The 16,614-nt window shown below is 40.5% G+C and overlaps 1 protein-coding gene across 1 annotated transcript in view; it reads left to right on the forward strand.

The window, feature by feature from the left end:
• Cenpf (centromere protein F) overlaps positions 1 to 16,614 on the forward strand; it is a 46,125-nt gene that overhangs the window by 23,398 nt on the left and 6,113 nt on the right. Inside the window, 6 exon segments of the mRNA XM_028876763.2 lie at positions 2,290 to 2,425; positions 4,169 to 7,590; positions 9,100 to 11,934; positions 12,912 to 13,064; positions 13,424 to 13,583; positions 14,652 to 15,125. Of these exon segments, the coding sequence (XP_028732596.1) occupies positions 2,290 to 2,425; positions 4,169 to 7,590; positions 9,100 to 11,934; positions 12,912 to 13,064; positions 13,424 to 13,583; positions 14,652 to 15,125 (7,180 nt within the window).

Genomic DNA, 16,614 nt, shown 5'->3' on the forward strand with positions numbered 1-16,614 from the left:
TCTGGCCTCTTAAAATTCTTGGGTTGGTCACAGCCATAGCATTGTAAGCCTGCTGGGTCCCAGGATTGGCTGAACGTTCCTTCGTTAGGAACAAATATTTACAAAGCTAATGCCAAAGTGGAGAAAGACACCCTAATCTTTTCATTGGGCTTGCTATTTTCTTAAATGTCTGCAGTTATGGACTTAGCCACAGAGGCTAACAGGTATGCAGACATGACAATAACCTTTCCCCTTTGTGATACCTACCCTTCTCCCATCCCCCCATCCCCTTGTAAACCTTCTAAAACCTTCTTTCCCATGGAGGTGTAGTCAGTTTATCATGCACTTTTCCCGAGGTTCCTTATCAAGGCCCAGACTTGATTTGATTTTTTTTTTTTTAAGTAAGAATAATTTGTAAGTTATAAAAATAGTAAGTCAACTCATGATTCACCTCTGATGATCTTGCAACTGTTACATTTGGGGAAGAAATACTAATAACAATGCCCCATTACCCTTGTCGGAATGCTTCAAGTGTTCTGTCTTTCACATCTGTGATCTCATTAGATGGGTGATTATCCTCAGCCTGAAGAACAAACAAGTGATTATATTTCTGTATATTTATTAATGCTAATTTTAATCAGTTACATTGTTTCACCTTCATGATTTTTCCTTATAAGCTTGACTACCGACTAGTAGGCAGGTTAACCTCTTGATCTATTACAGCTGCCCCTTAGTTCTCATTGATATCGTAATTTCATAGTCAGTTTCCAAGTGTAAGCAAGACAGGATCAGAACACAGTAGACAGGAGTGCAGTACTGACAACAGGCTCTGTCTCATTTTCCTGATGAAATGAATGTATATACATGAACACAGCAGCTGCCAGCGAGTTTGCAAGTACTTTCGAGTAGCCAGATTCTCCCTCTTCTTGAATTTGGCTTTGTTTCATGGGTACCCATCTGCTGGTAGTAACCAGACTGATAATTGAAGGCAGCCTTCCAACATAGCATCGCCAGGGCCATCTGTTTTCTAACAGTGCAGTAGGGTTTGGGAGGATGGGTCTTAATTGTTTCTTTAAGATTCAAAAAATGTCTTCCTACTTCTCAGAAGGGTATTTTTGAAATGTAACTTAAAAAAAAAAAAAAAGCCTTATGGATTTCTTTCATTCCCTAAGCTGTGAGATACTTAGTTCTTAGTTTGTGGTGATATGCCAGTTCTCAGGTTAGGGTATAATATAAGTGGATGTACCTTTAAGCTATAAAAACTAGTAAAAATCTCAAGTGCCTACCCAGTGTTCCGGAGGCAGAACCAGGTAGATCTTTTGAGTGTGAGGCCAGCCTGGTCTACACAATGGGACTCTGGATCCAAAAAAACAAGGGCTGGAGAGATGGCTCAGTAAGTAAAGCTACTTAGTGTATCAAACCTCAGTTGGATCTCTGCAACCCACATGGTAGAATAAGAACTGACTACCCCAAGTTGTCCTCTGTTGTCCACATATATGCTATAGCATGTCCTGCCTCCCCAATGCGCGCGCGCGCACGTGTGTGTGTGTGTGTGTGTGTGTGTGTGTGTGTGTGTGTGTGTGTTTGCACACACTAATAAATAAAGATAATAATAATTTTGAAAAACTAAAGGAAACAAGTTTCAGTGTGACTGGAATGTTTTTTACTATGTGTTGTATCAGTCTTAGGTTGTTAAGGAAGAGCAGTAGTGTTTGCATTCAGTGTCTGCATTTTGCATGGTTTAGATCATGATTTCCCAACATAGTGGAATGAAACTGTACTTTTATATATCTGTGTTGCTTTGCTGCACGTATGCTGTACTTATGGTGTGGATGCATATTTAATCATGGACCCAAGGAACCTATGAGTGCCCAGGAAATTTCATCTGTAAAGACTCTCATATAATAGTATACCTTAAGCTAGTTTTGCAGTGAGAAACAGAAATCTGATTTTGGAACATTATGATTTAAGTATCACATCATCTCTTTGCAAAGATATGTTGACTAATCTGGTTTGATAGGAATCTGCAAAACTTTTGTCTTTGATGATCTTATAAATAGGCTTTTTCTTCTGAGCTAACCTTTTAGCAACCAGAAAGTTTGAAGAAACATTTCCTGAAGGTATAAGATAATTCTTAGGTTTGGGATTTGCTTTTATGACTCAAATAAGATAGCACTTTCATTAGATACTCGAAGGGGGAGTTCATTCCTCCTGAGATACAGACAGGTCTATGAAGGACCTTTATTAAAGCAGAAGTTAAGACTCACTTGAGCATTTGTTTAGATTAAAACAAACTAAATGTGTTTTTAGGAAATGAAGAAGGAAAACAGTCTGATTAGGAGTCAATCTGAGCAAAGGACCAGAGAAGTCTGCCACCTGGAGGAAGAACTTGGTAAAGTTAAAGTATGTTTGAGCCAGAGCCAGAATTTCGCAGAAGAGATGAGAGGTGAGTTCAGTAATGGTGGTGTTCTATACATCTTCTTTACATTTACTTACTTATTTTGTATGTCTAGAGGGCAGTTTGATGAAAGAACTCTTCCTTTCACTATATGGCTCTTAAGTATCAAACTCAGGTCATTAGGCTAGGCACCAAGCACCTTTACCCACTGAGCCATCTCAGCAGCCCAGAATTCTATTAAGTCTTATTCCCATAAGGAGAGATTGATCATATTAGCCCATTGGAAAAGCCTCTGTCCTTTTCTATATTCACCCAAAAATGTCCCTGCAGTTGACAAAGTTTTCTTTTTACTGCCTGTTTTCCAACATGATAGTTAAACTTTTACAAATTGGAGCACATTGAGTCCCCAAATGCACGGTTTTCACTACTCTGCAACCAGAAGGGTAAACATTGGTACACAATATATATGGGCAGTGTTGTCTCACCTTCGAGTGCCACCCTTCTTTCTTGTTTGTTCAGTGCGTATAGGGTACTATTCACTCATTACCATTTCTCTTAGAAACAGAAAGCCCTACCTTAAATGTATGTGTTGCACCCCCTTAATGACCATTGTGTTTTGAAACTTAATTGACTAAATGACTTTATTTCCTGGGTTTATAGCCAAAGAAGTATGTTGTACATAGCAAATGAATCCGTCATTTGTTGCATATTTATTTGTAGCATATCTTTTGCATAACATTTTCTTGAGATACTTGCATGAAGAATTTATCTCTAACTGTTGACCTGAATGTGTGGTTTTGTTTTGTTTGTGTTTTTAAATTTTTATTCTCTTTTTGTTTGTTTAGACTGGGTTTGATCACAGCCTATGCTCAACTAATCCTCCTGCCTCAGTTTCCCAAGTATCTAGAACTGAATACTGCTTCCCCTTTTTTTGTGGCAGCTGGTAGAATTATCAGTCTTCAGCTTTCCTAAGGAAAACTTTAAGAATGTGTTATGACTAGGCCATTTTTCAGGGTTGATCAAAAGTGTCATTGTTTGAGACCCTCAAATGCAAAGCAGAAAAATAATGCCTTTGGGGTGCTGTTCCACAAGTCTTCAGCTCATTGGGTAGGTTTGAAGTTAGTGGATTAGAAATAAGTATAGTTTTTCATTTAATATTATGTTATATTTCATACTATATTTTATTATTTACCAAAGAGACTTTCAGTTATTCCCTCTTTCCCCAGGCCTTTTTGTCAGGTCACTGCTAGGTGAAAATATTGCCAAGTAGGAAGGCTGTCAGAAGGACAAAAATAAGGTGGGGTAGGAGCTTCCAGATGAATCTCAACTCTTCTCACTACACTTGCTGAGGAGGGATTGGAATGTGGGTGACATTGCTCATAAATAACATACATTTTTAAAAAAGAAATAATTCTAAATGCTCTGTAAACTTCCTTGTTCTTTATACATCATTTTTATTAGGCTGCCTAAGAGATTATCAGATATATTACTATACTAAAATGGCCATTTTTCTCTCTATCTTTATATAAACTTAGGTTATAAGGTTATTAGGTGAATTACTTTCAAGAACTCAGCATTTGTGTCAAATTTTACAAGACTTGAGTGTCTCGTAATTTCATTGCTTTTTTTCTTTTTAGTTTAGAGTTTAAAATTTTAGAAGCCATAGACTAGACATGCTAGGCAACTTCTCTCCTACTGATTACACCCTGATACTAGAATATAACATTCTTATAAAATAGTTATTTGTTATAAACACTGATAACTTTGTGTTTCATTTGTGTGCTTTAATAGCTAAGAATACCTCTCAGGAAATCATGTTAAGAGATCTCCAGGAAAAACTAAAGCAGCAAGAAAACACGCTAACTTTAGAGAAACTGAAGCTTGCCTTAGCTGACCTGGAAGGGCAGCGAGACTGTTCTCAAGACCTGTTGAAGAAAAGGGAACATCACATTGAACAACTGAATAATAAGTTAAACAAAATCGAGAAGGAGTTTGAAGCTTTGCTGAGTGCTTTGGAGTTAAAAAAGAAAGAATGTGAAGAATTGAAAGAAGAGAAAACTCAATTTTCTTGTTGGAAAAGTGAAAATGAAAAACGTATAAATCAGGTAGAATCAGAAAATGAAAGTTTGCAGAGTAAAATCAACCACTTAGAAGCCAGTCTCAGGACACAACAAATGAAAAGTCAAGACTACAATGAAAGAGTAAGAACCCTGGAGATTGAAAGAGAAAACCTTGATGTGGAGATTAGAAACCTTCGCAGTGTGATAGACAGCAAGATGGTAGAGATCGAGACACAGAAACAGGCCTACTTGGAGCTGCAGCAGAAAGCTGAGTTCTCAGATCAGAAGCATCAGAAGGAAATAGAAAATATGTGCTTGAAAAGCAGTGAGCTCACTGGGCAAGTTGAAGGTTTGGAGTCTAAGCTTCAGGTACTGTCAAATGAGGTAGTAACCAAAGACCAGCAGTACCAAAGCCTGCGTGCTGAATACGAAACCCTGAGGGATTTGCTCAAATCCAGAGGTTCTCCAGTGATAAATGAGGATAAGCAGAGTTCTTCACCTTTAGAACAGCAGCCTGCAGTGAGTGATTCCTCTGCAAATCTAATGGGGGAACAAGGAAGCATGTATTCAGAAAGGAGTCGCTGCTTTGTAGATGGGGACCAAACTCATCTAGCTGTCTTACAAAGTAGAGTCACTTCACTTGAAAGTTCCCTGGAGTCTCAAAACCAGATGAACTTAGATCTGCAAAAGCAATGTGAAGAACTGCTACAAATCAAAGGAGAAATAGAAGAAAACCTCATTAAAGCAGAGCAGATTCATCAAGATTTTGTGGATGAAACAAACCAACGCATTGGTAAATTGCAGGAAGACTCTGCAGTTCATCAGAATATTGTTGCTGAAACTTTAGCAACCCTTGAGAGTAAGGAAAAAGAGTTTCAACTTTTGAAAGAAAAATTCGAAGCTGAGCAAACAGAGATTCAAGAATTAAAGAAGAGTAACTGCCTTCTTGAAGACTCTCTGAAGGAGCTACAACTTTTAACTGAAACCTTGAGCTCAGAGAAGAAGGAAATGAATAACATCATCTCATTAAGCAAAAAAGACATTGAAGAGCTAACCCAAGCAAATGGGGCTCTCAAGGAAGTCAATGAGGCCTTATGGCAGGAGAAAATGAATTTACTCCAAAAACATGAGAAGATTTCGAACTGTATAGCAGAACAGGAAAGAAGTATCTCAGAGTTGTCTGATCAGTACAAACAAGAAAGACTTCTGTTACTACAACGATGTGAAGAAACAGAAACTGTGTTGGAAGATCTCAGGGCTAACTACAAAACAGCACAAGAAAACAATGCTGAGTTAGAATGCTTGCTCAGTGAATGCACTGCTCTTTGTGAGAATAGGAAAAATGAGCTGGAGCAGCTAAAGGAAGCATTTGCAAAGGAACAGCAAGAATTGGTGACAAAATTAGCTTTCAGTGAAGAGCAAAACAGGAAATTGATGCTAGAGTTGGAGATAGAGCAACAAACTGTGAGATCTGAGATTGCAGATACCGAAAACTATTCTAAGAGTGAGGCTGATGGCTTAGGGCAAGAGAAGAGCTTGACTTTAAAGGAAGAGCAAAATGAGAGGCAAGAGGAAGTTAATGACTTACCACCTGAGAATGAGCAGCTAATGCCATTAGCTCAGACTAAACATGAACGTTATCATCTTGAAGGAGAGTCAGTTGAGAACTCTGTAAAAGCAACAGAAGATGAGATCATTACGTGTAGTTCCCAGTATGAGATGGATGTTGACACTAAAGACGGTTCTCCAGACAATTACAGGGCACAGGTGGTACGACTGGAAGCTTTGATTAGGGTTATGGAAGTAAAGCTTGACCAGAGCGAGGAAGAGAAAAAAACCCTGCATCAGGAATTACAGACAATTAGAGGAGAGCTAGGAACTGGAAGCCCCCGGGACACTCAGTCCCCTGGAAGGACTGGCCGTAAAGACTGTGACATGGAAGCAGAAGGAAAGTATGCGTCAGTGCTCCACGAGTTGTCAGCAAGTCAGGATGAGAATGCACACTTGCAGTGCTCTCTCCAGACGGCACTGAATGACCTGAGTGAGCTAGGGAAAGTGTGCGAGGGACTGAAGGCTGAAAAGTCACAACTGCAGTCTGAGCTGAAGGACTCACGAGCAGAGTGTCTCACAGCAACTAGTAAAATGGCATCAGGGGTTGAGAAGCTGGTGAATGAAGTAAAAATACTAAACCATGAAGATGTTCTTCCTCAGAGTGAGCTAATGAAAGATGTGTCAGATGTTCTTCCTCAGAGTGAGCTAATGAAAGATGTGTCAGATGTGTTTCATGAGAAACAAAACAACACATCTATGTTCTTGCCTCCTTTGGACAGGAGCAGTTCCTGTGAGCAAATAACCTTGTCGGACAAAGAGGTTCGAGTGCACTTTGCCGAGTTACAGGAGAAATTTTCCTGTTTACAAAGTGAGCACCAAATTTTACATAATCAGCACTGTGAGGTGAGCTCTAAGATGGCAGAGCTGTGTTCCTATGTGGACACATTAAAAGCTGAAAATTCTGTCTTGTCAATGAATCTGAGAAACTTGCAGGGTGACTTGGTAAAGGAGAGGAAGCCTGGAGTGGAGGATGGACATACTCTGTCACTGTCATTCTGTGGGACAGACAGCCCTAGTCTGACAAAGTTTGGAGAAACTACTTTTTACAAAGATGTTTTAGAACGAACTGGAGACACATCTCTTCTAAGTTTAGAAGGGAATGCTTCAGCAAACCCTTGTAATGTAGATGAAGTGTCTTACAGCAGTCTAGAGGAGGAGAGTCTGACTGAGAAAGAAATCCCAGCTGCCTCTGTGAGGACTATTGAAGAACTTGAAATCCTATGTCAGGTGTACTTGCAGTCCCTCAAGAATCTAGAAGAGAAAATTGAGAGTCAAGGGATTATGAAAAATAAAGAAATTCAAGAGCTTGAGCAGTTACTAAGCTCTGAAAGGAAAGAGCTTGGCTGCCTTAGGAAGCAGTATTTGTCAGAAAAGGAGCAATGGCAGCAGAAGGTGACAAGTGTGACTTTGGAGATGGAGTCCAAGTTGGCAGAAGAAAGACAGCAGACGAAGAATCTGTCCCTCGAGCTTGAGGTAGCACGCCTTCAGTTGCAAGAGCTGGACTTAAGCTCAAGGTCTTTACTTGGCACTGACATGGAAAATGTAAGTACCTGGGTTATACATGCTCTTTCTGTGTGTGCATGCCTAGTTAAACACTTAGTAAATGCTTGTTGGATTGAAATAAATATGAAGTCAAGATTGGAATAGTCTTCAGGTTCAAGGGAAAAACCAGAAATTTCCCAGAGCTAACCAGGACTCAGAAAAATGAGGAAACTTTGAGGAGTTGATGTCCATCATGTTTTGATTTAAATATTCCTTTATGGGAAATGGCTGAACGTATGTTTAAAGTCTGAAGTTGGAAGTCTTTCAAATGTATACTGTCTTAGTCAGTATCCTATTACTGTGAGCAGACTCCATGACAAAGGAAAGCATTTAGTTAGGGCTGGCTTACAGTTCAGAGGTTTAGTTCGTTGTCAGCATGGCAGGAAGCATGGAAGCACACAGGCAAACATGGTGCTGCAGAGGCTGCTGAGAGTTCTGCAACCAGATTGGCAGACAGCAGGAAGAAAGTGACACTGGGCCTGGCTTGAGCATTTGAAACCCCCAAACCCACCCCCAGCGACACACTTGCTCCAACAAGGCCACACCCAGTCCCTGTCAAGTAGCATCTCTCCCTCATGACCAAGCATTCAAATATATGAGCCCTTGGGGACCATTCCTATTCAAACCACCACATATACTTTTACTGTATATAAAAGTGTGTTAATAAGGCACACTTAGATATTGTGAACATTGAATGGTGTGTTAAGGTAGTTTAGCCTCATGCCTTTCAGACTGTTTTAAATGTTACTGCATCAATTACTAAGTGAGATATAAGAAATTATTTAAATGTTAATTTTCTAACAGCTTGCAATGGTATCAGTTATTTAAAGAATATTGCTTTATACTTTAGTTCCTTGTAGTTTGTCTTTTTTAGTTGACTGGTTTAAATACTAATGCTGTACAGTTTGAGTCTTACTCTACTTCTTTGAGGTGAAGGTCCTAGGTCATATTGAGATGGTGGTAGCAATAATCAAAGTCATAGCACCCCATTTTGTAGATAAGGTTGAGACGGAACATGTACTTTACCCAAGAAAGTGCTGACTAGAATGAGGTCTTTGGGCTGAGAATCTGCTCATAAACCTTTACTGCCTTTCTTAGTAAAGAAAACCAATACTGATGATCCCATTAACCATTTTCCCTGAAGTTGGGTAGCCTCTTATTTGGTAATCACAAAGAAATGCTGCTCGTTTTAATTGCCTAAAGCATTGCAAGCTGTGAAGGAAAGATGTAATTTCCATGTTAGATGTAGTTTAAATAAATTTGCTGGAGGGTTCATCCTTATGATAAATACCTTACCCAGTGCTTTGCACATAAGTGAAACCCACTGAATGTTTGTGTTGACTGGACAGAGAGCAGGATGGAATGAAGTATTGAGAGCTGTGCTGTTTGGAGGGATATGCATAACACTGCTCACATGGGCAGTTTCTGTAAAGTAATAGTTAAACCATAGATTCCATTTTGATTCTTCTAAAAAATAAAATGCTTTCTTGGTTTATATTATGTTTACAGGCTGTTCGGAGCCAAAATGATAGTTACGATATAAAAGAATCAGAAGTATATATTTCAGAGACTACAGAGAAAACACCAAAGCAGGACACTGATCAGACTTGTGATAAAGATGTTCAGCAGGACCTTTGTTTGGAAACTTCAATCACTGAGACTGAGACAGCTGGGCTCACAGGAGAGGGGTGTGAAGAACAGCCCCCAGAGACCAATTGTGGGGCACCAGCAGAGGACAAAACTCAAGACGATTCCGAATGTGTTTCTGAATTGTTTTCTAGTCCTAATGTGTTGGTACCTATGGATGTTCTGGAAGATCGGGGGTCTACCCAGAATCTCCATTTGCAGAAAGACGCATCAAATCTGAATTTAAGATTATTTCCTGCAGTAGACGACTGGGACAAAAAAGTTGAAAGTTTGCTAAATGAAATAAAAGAAGCAGATTCAAAACTCAGTTTAGAGGAAGTACAGCTAAAGATCAAGATTGAAACATGCATACAATTGGAAAAAATAGTCAAGGACCTCAAGAAGGAAAAATTGGACTTAAGTGAAAAATTAGAGTCCCTTCCTTGTAACCAGGAGGTAGGTCAGAGAGTAGAAAGTTCAGAAGACCTTGGTTTTGACTTAGAATCGGGAGCAAATGAGTTAAGTGAAGCTGTTAAAGATCATGAAGCCAACAGAGAAGACAATTGGAAGGCCAAATTTCTTGATGTGGAAAAGGAGCTGACCAGGATCGAGTCTGAGAAAGCTAATATTGAGCGTCTCCTCCTCTCTGTGGAAGCTGGCTTAGAGGAGGTTCAAGCAGAGAAGCTGGGTTTAGAAAGAGACACTGAAAGTAAGCAGAAGATTATTGTTGGCCTTAAAGAAGAACTAGCTGTCGTCATAAGTGAGAGAGACAGGCTTCGAGGAGAACTAGATACTGTGTCAAAAGAAAGAAAAGCCCTGGATCAGATGTCTAAAAAGATGAAAGAGAAAATAGAAGAGCTGGAGTCTTACCAAAGTGAGAGCCTCCATCACATTGAGGTGGTAGAGGCTGAGGTCAAGGACAAGGCAGAACTCCTTCAGACTTTGTCCTTTAATGTGAGTGAGCTAACAAAGGACAAAGCTCATCTCCAGGAGCAGCTGCAGAATTTGCTAAAGGACTCGCAGAGATTATCTTCAGCAGTGGGTGAGCTGGAAATCCAAATCGGACAACTGACTAGAGAGAAAGAATCATTGGTCAAGGAGTCTCAGAACTTCCAGGTCAAGCTGACTGAGTCAGAATGTGAAAAGCAGAACATCTCCAAAGCCTTGGAGGTAGCACTCATGGAGAAAGGTGAGTTTGCCGTGCGGCTGAGCTCAACCCAGGAGGAGGTGCATCAGTTGAGAAGAGGCATCGAGAAACTGAGTGTGCGCATTAAGGCAGATGAAAAGAAGCACCTCAGTACTGAGGAGAAACTGAAGGAAAGCCAGCGTGAAAACGACTCATTGAAGGATAAAGTGGAGAATCTGGAGAGGGAATTAGAAATGTCAGAAGAAAACCAAGAGCTGGTGATTCTTGATGCCGAGAATTCTAAAGCAGAGATGGAGACCCTCAAGGCACAAGTGGACGAAATGGCCAAAACCCTGAGAGTTTCCGAATTAGACCTTGTCACAGTTAGGTCTGAAAGAGAAAATCTGACCAGGCAACTACAAGAGAAGCAAAGTCGAGTGTCAGAACTGGATGAATTGTGTTCTTCCTTTAGAAGTCTATTGGAAGAAAAGGAGCAGGCAAGAGTACAGATGGAAGAAGACTCTAAATCGGCGGTGCTGATGCTGCAGACACAGTTAAAGGAGCTCAGTGAGGAAGTAGCAGCCTTGTGTAATGACCAGGAATCCTTGAAGACCCAAGGACAGAGTCTAGACCAGCCAGCAGAAGAAATGCATCACCTGAAAAGCAGCCTTCAGAAGCTGAAAGTTCACATAGCTGCTGCTGAGAAAAAGCAGTCCTCCCTCCTCGGACAACTGAAGGAAAGTAAGCAGCATGCGGACTTGCTCAAGGACAGAGTTGATGACCTTGAACAAGAATTGCAGCGCTCAGAGGAAAGCAAAGAGAATGTGACCCTGGAAGCTGAGAAGGCCAAAGCAGAGATTCAGACTTTAAAATCAGAAATACAAGGAATGGCCCCAAACATCCAAGATTTGAAGTTAGAACTTACCAGTACAAGGTCAGAAAATGAAAGTCTTGTGAAAGAATTAAAAAAGGAACAAAATCGAGTATCTGAATTAGAAACAATAAATTCTTCAATTGAAAACTTACTGAAAGAAAAAGAGCAAGAAAAGGTACAGGTGGAAGAGGAATCCAAAATAAAAGTGGAGATGCTTCAAACTCAATTACGAGAGCTAAACGAGACAATGATTTCCTTGTGCAATGACCAAGAGGCCTGGAAGACCAAAGAACAGACCCTGAGTGGTCAGGTACAAACTCTTGAACTTGAGAAGGCCCAGCTGCTACAGGACCTTGGTGAGACCAAGAACAAACACATTGTTTTGCAGTCTTCTGTAAATGTCCTCACTCAAGAAGTAAAAGCTGGCAGAGAGAAACTAGAGAAGAAGGAGGAAGAGGCCAGGACACTGGAAGATCAACTTAAAGGTCAAGAGCAGCTCTTGTGTAAACTTTCCCAGTTGGAAGGAGAGCAGCAAGTCTGGCAGAAACAGAAACTTGAACTGGGAAATCGGACTGTGGAGCTGGAGCAGAAGGTCCAAGTGCTGCAATCCAAAAACAGTGCTTTGCAGCGCACCTTTGAAGCACTGCAGAATGCTCACGGGAGTTTAGAAAGTGAGCTTGGATTGATGAAGACAGAGAAAGAATCACTTGTCCAAAAAGTAAGTGCCATGACTTCTCTCCATGTGGAAGTATGGTCAGGAGGGAAGGACTTCCAGATGGTTCATGGCTTTGTGTTTATAGGGTCTGGACTACAGGAATATCGAGTCAGCTCAGGCAGCAGTGACTGCTCTGATGTGCTTGTAAGAGACTGTGTGTGTGTGTGTGTGTGAGAGAGAGAGAGAGAGAGAATTGGATTAGGTTTTTGATGTGACCTCTCCACATAGGGGACTCTTGGGTTTGATATATATAGTTCCAGGTTCTTATTATCTGTAGTTCAGGTTCACCGGGGTGGAAACATCCCCTTATCAAGCTGAGAACCACTGTGGCAAGAGTGTAACAGATAATGACTAGGATCTGAAGGCAGCCCCTGCCCTTTGCACCTTTAGGAGAAAGAATACCTAAAGATATGATGTAAGTAGCACCAGTGGAACACCCACGGCTTCCAGGGTATAGCCTGAGAAAAATCAGCCTGACCAAGAAAGGAATTCCTTCAAATTAAATTTCTTATTCAACAGATAATTAAAAAGGAATGTCCAGAAAATGAAGTCCATCACAACTATTTTCCAGGATTTGTATATTTGTAACTTTAATCCTTGGTGTGTTTCTGTTGGATTAGAGTAGCATGGTGGGATTATAGACCTAAGAGCAGATAGAAATCTAAGACACTAAGTACAAAAAACTAAGGCACTCGCTCCAAACACTCTCTGATATTAATCAAAGGAAAGCCTTTGTAAGGGTCATCAGAGTCAGGAATATCATTTGCCTCTTTTTTTTTTTTCTCTTCTCACTGCTATCTGAAGTCTTTGCTGAGAAGGAAATGGAAACTCAACTAGTAGGTTTTGAGGACACCGGGTGAGTGAACTAGTAGGGGATCAGCCGGTTCCATTTTCTTAAAGAATCGGTGTGTGTTGTAACAGTGGTTAATGTAGTCCCAGCAGACCACCCAGAGCAGGTGCTGATGAATCTTCAATTCCAGGTTAACACAATGGTTGAGAAGGAAGCCCAGCTACAGAGGGAGCTGCAGGACATGGTACAGAAGACAACAAGCCTGAAGGAAGGATTCAATAAAGAGAAAAGAAGGCTAACTGAAGAGTTAAAAGTGCCTGTGGAAGAACTCAAGAGCCTCAAAGTAAGATCCTCCTGGCAGATTTGTTACCCTCTGCGAACTTGGCATGCCTACTCTGTGGTTGTCTTCCTAAAACATTCTGAAATGGATCAAACTTGGTTTCAGGTTTTGAAACCCAAGCTTATATAGTGCTCAGACTTGTAGTGATTTTCACCATCTAACACTGTCATGGGCCTAGGAGTCATGACTCATGTGATGCTGAAAAAAATCCCAAACCCACACTGCCTATGGGGGAGACTGAGGCAAGATGTTATATTTTAAACATAACTGTACTATATGCTGCTTTAATATGTTTTACTTGTTTCTCTATATACTTGTAAATGAAATTCAAGGTTTTAAATGAAATTACATGTGTTTTGTAGGTAGAGCATCTTAAATATGTGAATCAGCTTGAGAAGGAATTTCAGCGTGCTCAGGGGAAAATAAAGTTGTTGCTCAAATCCTGTAAACAGCTGGAAGGAGAAAAGAGGACGTTGCAGAAAGAGCTCTACCAACTTGAAGCCGCACAGAAGCAGAAAGCTGGTGGGTGCTTGCTGGGGCATATTGGTTCCCATAGGCTGTCTTCTAAGAGTCAGCACTTCTGTGTGCATGCATCAAATCCTCCTCAATTGTCTGTCTTGTGCTCATTTTTAAAAGTAGTTTAATAGTTTCTAATTTCTGAATTGTGGGCTTAATGTTGTATGGTGACTATAGAATTCAGAATGAAGCCTACATTTAGATACAGAATTATTCCAATGGGGGGAAACCTGAATGGTACCTTTGGTACCTTTTGCTAATGGATATCCATAAAAAGTTAGCCATTTTGGTACTGTTGGGGTGATATTTTTCTGTTCTTTTCTTCCTTTTTTCCTTCCTTCCTTCCTTCTTTCCTCTCTTTTCTCTCTTTCTCTTTCTCTCTCTCTTTCTCTTTCTCTCTTTCTTTATTTTCTGCTCATTGGTAATTAACTATGCCACTTTTATCCACTCACACACACTGCTTTCTCCGTGGATAGCCAGTGGCTGGTGTGTGGGGGAGGCTTCTAGACAGAGTGTAGCAGGACAGTTCAGTGGTCTTTCTCATTGAGAAGTGTGATTGAAGTAGGTTTTGGAATCTGAGAGTTTTCCTCATGAATTGATTGCCACCCCTGGCATCTAGACTCTGACTGAGGTCAGAGTGGTTCTTCTATATTTTTACCTTCCAGTCCCCTGTATTGTCTCAAAATGTAGACTTTAGGGACTTAAATTTTCACAGGCTGGTATCTGTCCCCCAAACCATACAACATAGACTTTATGATCATTACTTGATTATATTGCTTATTCATTTGTAGGAGAAAGAATGGATGGGGAAAGGTGGGGGGAGGGCCGATATATAAAAAGTTCATTTGCTTCATCTCTTGTAACTAATTCTCTAAGGGAATTTAAGTTGATGGGTTTTATTTAAACTTATCTACTAGATTGAGCTTTATAGTCTTCAGACATGAACAAATGATGGTCCTTAACTCCTGGAAAAGTTTAAAGAACAGGCTTTAAGATTACCTGCTGGGAACTGTCTATGATAGTAACTGTGAGCAGCAGCAAGTTATGTGTGATATATCACTTTGTTTCCCACAGATTCTGTTGTGGGTGGTAATGTAGAGAAATTAATGACTGAAAACAAAGAGCTGAAAGAAAATCTTGAAGAAAAAATCAAAGAAGCAGATAAGTACTTGGATAAGTACTGTTCCCTGCTTGTAAGCCTTGAGGAGTTAGAGAAAGCCAAAGAGATGCTAGAAATACAAGTTGCTCATCTGAGTTCACAGCAATCCAGACGGCATCTCCACTGTTCTCCTTCACTGGATTCTTCGGTTCCAGGACCATCTCCAACCACTTCTGTCAGTGAGAAGTCAACATCTGGCCAAAATAAAACTTCAGGCAAGAGGCAGAGGTCCAGTGGAATTTGGGAGAATGGTAGTGGGACAACACCTTGTACACCAGAGACATTTTCTAAAAAAAGCAGGAAAGCAGTCAGTAGTAGTGTTCACACTACTGAAGACAAGGAAGAGACTAAGTTTGAGCTAGAGGGACTCCCAGAAGTCGTAAGAAAAGGTATGTATAGTTCACATACAGAATAAACAGGGCTGAGGGTGTAGATCATATATATGCTTAGCTTGCATGTGGCCCTTTATTCAATTCCTAGCATTAAAACACAAAAGTTTGAGATTTCACATAAAAATCAGTATGTGGAAAGATAGAAACCTTTACTTTTTAGGTTTTTCAGTTATTGTATAATAGCGCTAGCTGCTTGGAGAGACTAGTTCATTTTTTTTTTTTTTTTTTTTTTTTTTTTTTCTCGAGACAGGGTTTCTCTGTGTAGCTTTGCGCCTTTCCTGGGACTCACTTGGTAGTCCAGGCTGGCCTCGAACTCACAGAGATCCGCCTGGCTCTGCCTTCCAAGTGCTGGGATTAAAGGCATGCGCCACCACCGCCCGGCAAGACTAGTTCATTTTTAAATTGGCGAGAAAACAAGTGTCTAAGATTAACTACAGCACTACAAAAAGAGCTGGGAGGTTTGGAAAATGGCTGCTGAAAGTCCCTCAGGAATTGCTGGTTTTTCAATCAGCTTTTCCTTTCTTGAGCCATGTGAGCGGGACAAGTAGGCTGGTTGACACTGACCTGGAAGGAAAAGTTTCCAATTTTCATAGCTATTTGATATTGCTGCAGTCTCTAAGACATAAGCAGACTTTCCCCCTGTTAATTCGGTCTTGATTTTTAATTCTTTATGATATTTGAGACAGAATCTTACTGTGGAGCCCAGGCTGGTCTTGATCTTGAAGCATTTCTGTCTTAGCCTCTTTGTGCTAGGATTATAGACTTGTGCCACCATACCCAGCTTCAGTCGTGTGGTTCTGTTAAAAAAGAAAATATCTATAGCAGGTTGGATCTTTGGCCCTACACCTTGAAGTCAAAGCTGATGGGAGGAGTTATGTTCCAAAGTATTTAGCTAGCTGTCCTGTAAATGATGTATTCGTAAGGAATTGAGAGCATTGCCTGTAGTTCGATCTGAAGGCCACTGTGGAGGGCCCTGTGGAGTGTCTTTGTGATTAGCCTTCTCTTCTTGTCAGCAGTCAGGTCAGTTCCTTTCCTGGAGGGAGACTATGAGCAAATAAGAAGACTTCAAGTCTTGAAGTCACTGTTAGTTTCCATTCTCCCTTTCCAGACGAGAGCTGACCTTGTCAGCTGTGTTAAATGTCCCTCCTGTCTTAGAGACTGCAAGATAATGCAACCACGTAGAAGAAGCAAGACTTTTTATTTTTTTATGTGATTCTCCCTGATCCTTTTTCCCATCTTGGTGTCTTTAAATTTTTTATCTTTCTTTTCTTTTTCTTTGTTTGGTTTTTCCAGATGGGGCTTCTCTGTGTAGTTTTGGTGCCTGTCCTGGATCTTGCTCTGTAGACTAGGCTGGCCTCAAACTCAGAGAGATCCGCCTAGCTCTGCCTCCTGAGTGCCATTATGTAGTGTAATAAATACATTGTTCTCTATGACTGGGGAGAAACTATGTTTTGCAGTTATTTTTACCGTTATTGAAACTTTGTAC

This window comes from Peromyscus leucopus, chromosome 15, assembly GCF_004664715.2.
Source record: "Peromyscus leucopus breed LL Stock chromosome 15, UCI_PerLeu_2.1, whole genome shotgun sequence".
Lineage (NCBI taxonomy): Eukaryota > Metazoa > Chordata > Mammalia > Rodentia > Cricetidae > Peromyscus > Peromyscus leucopus.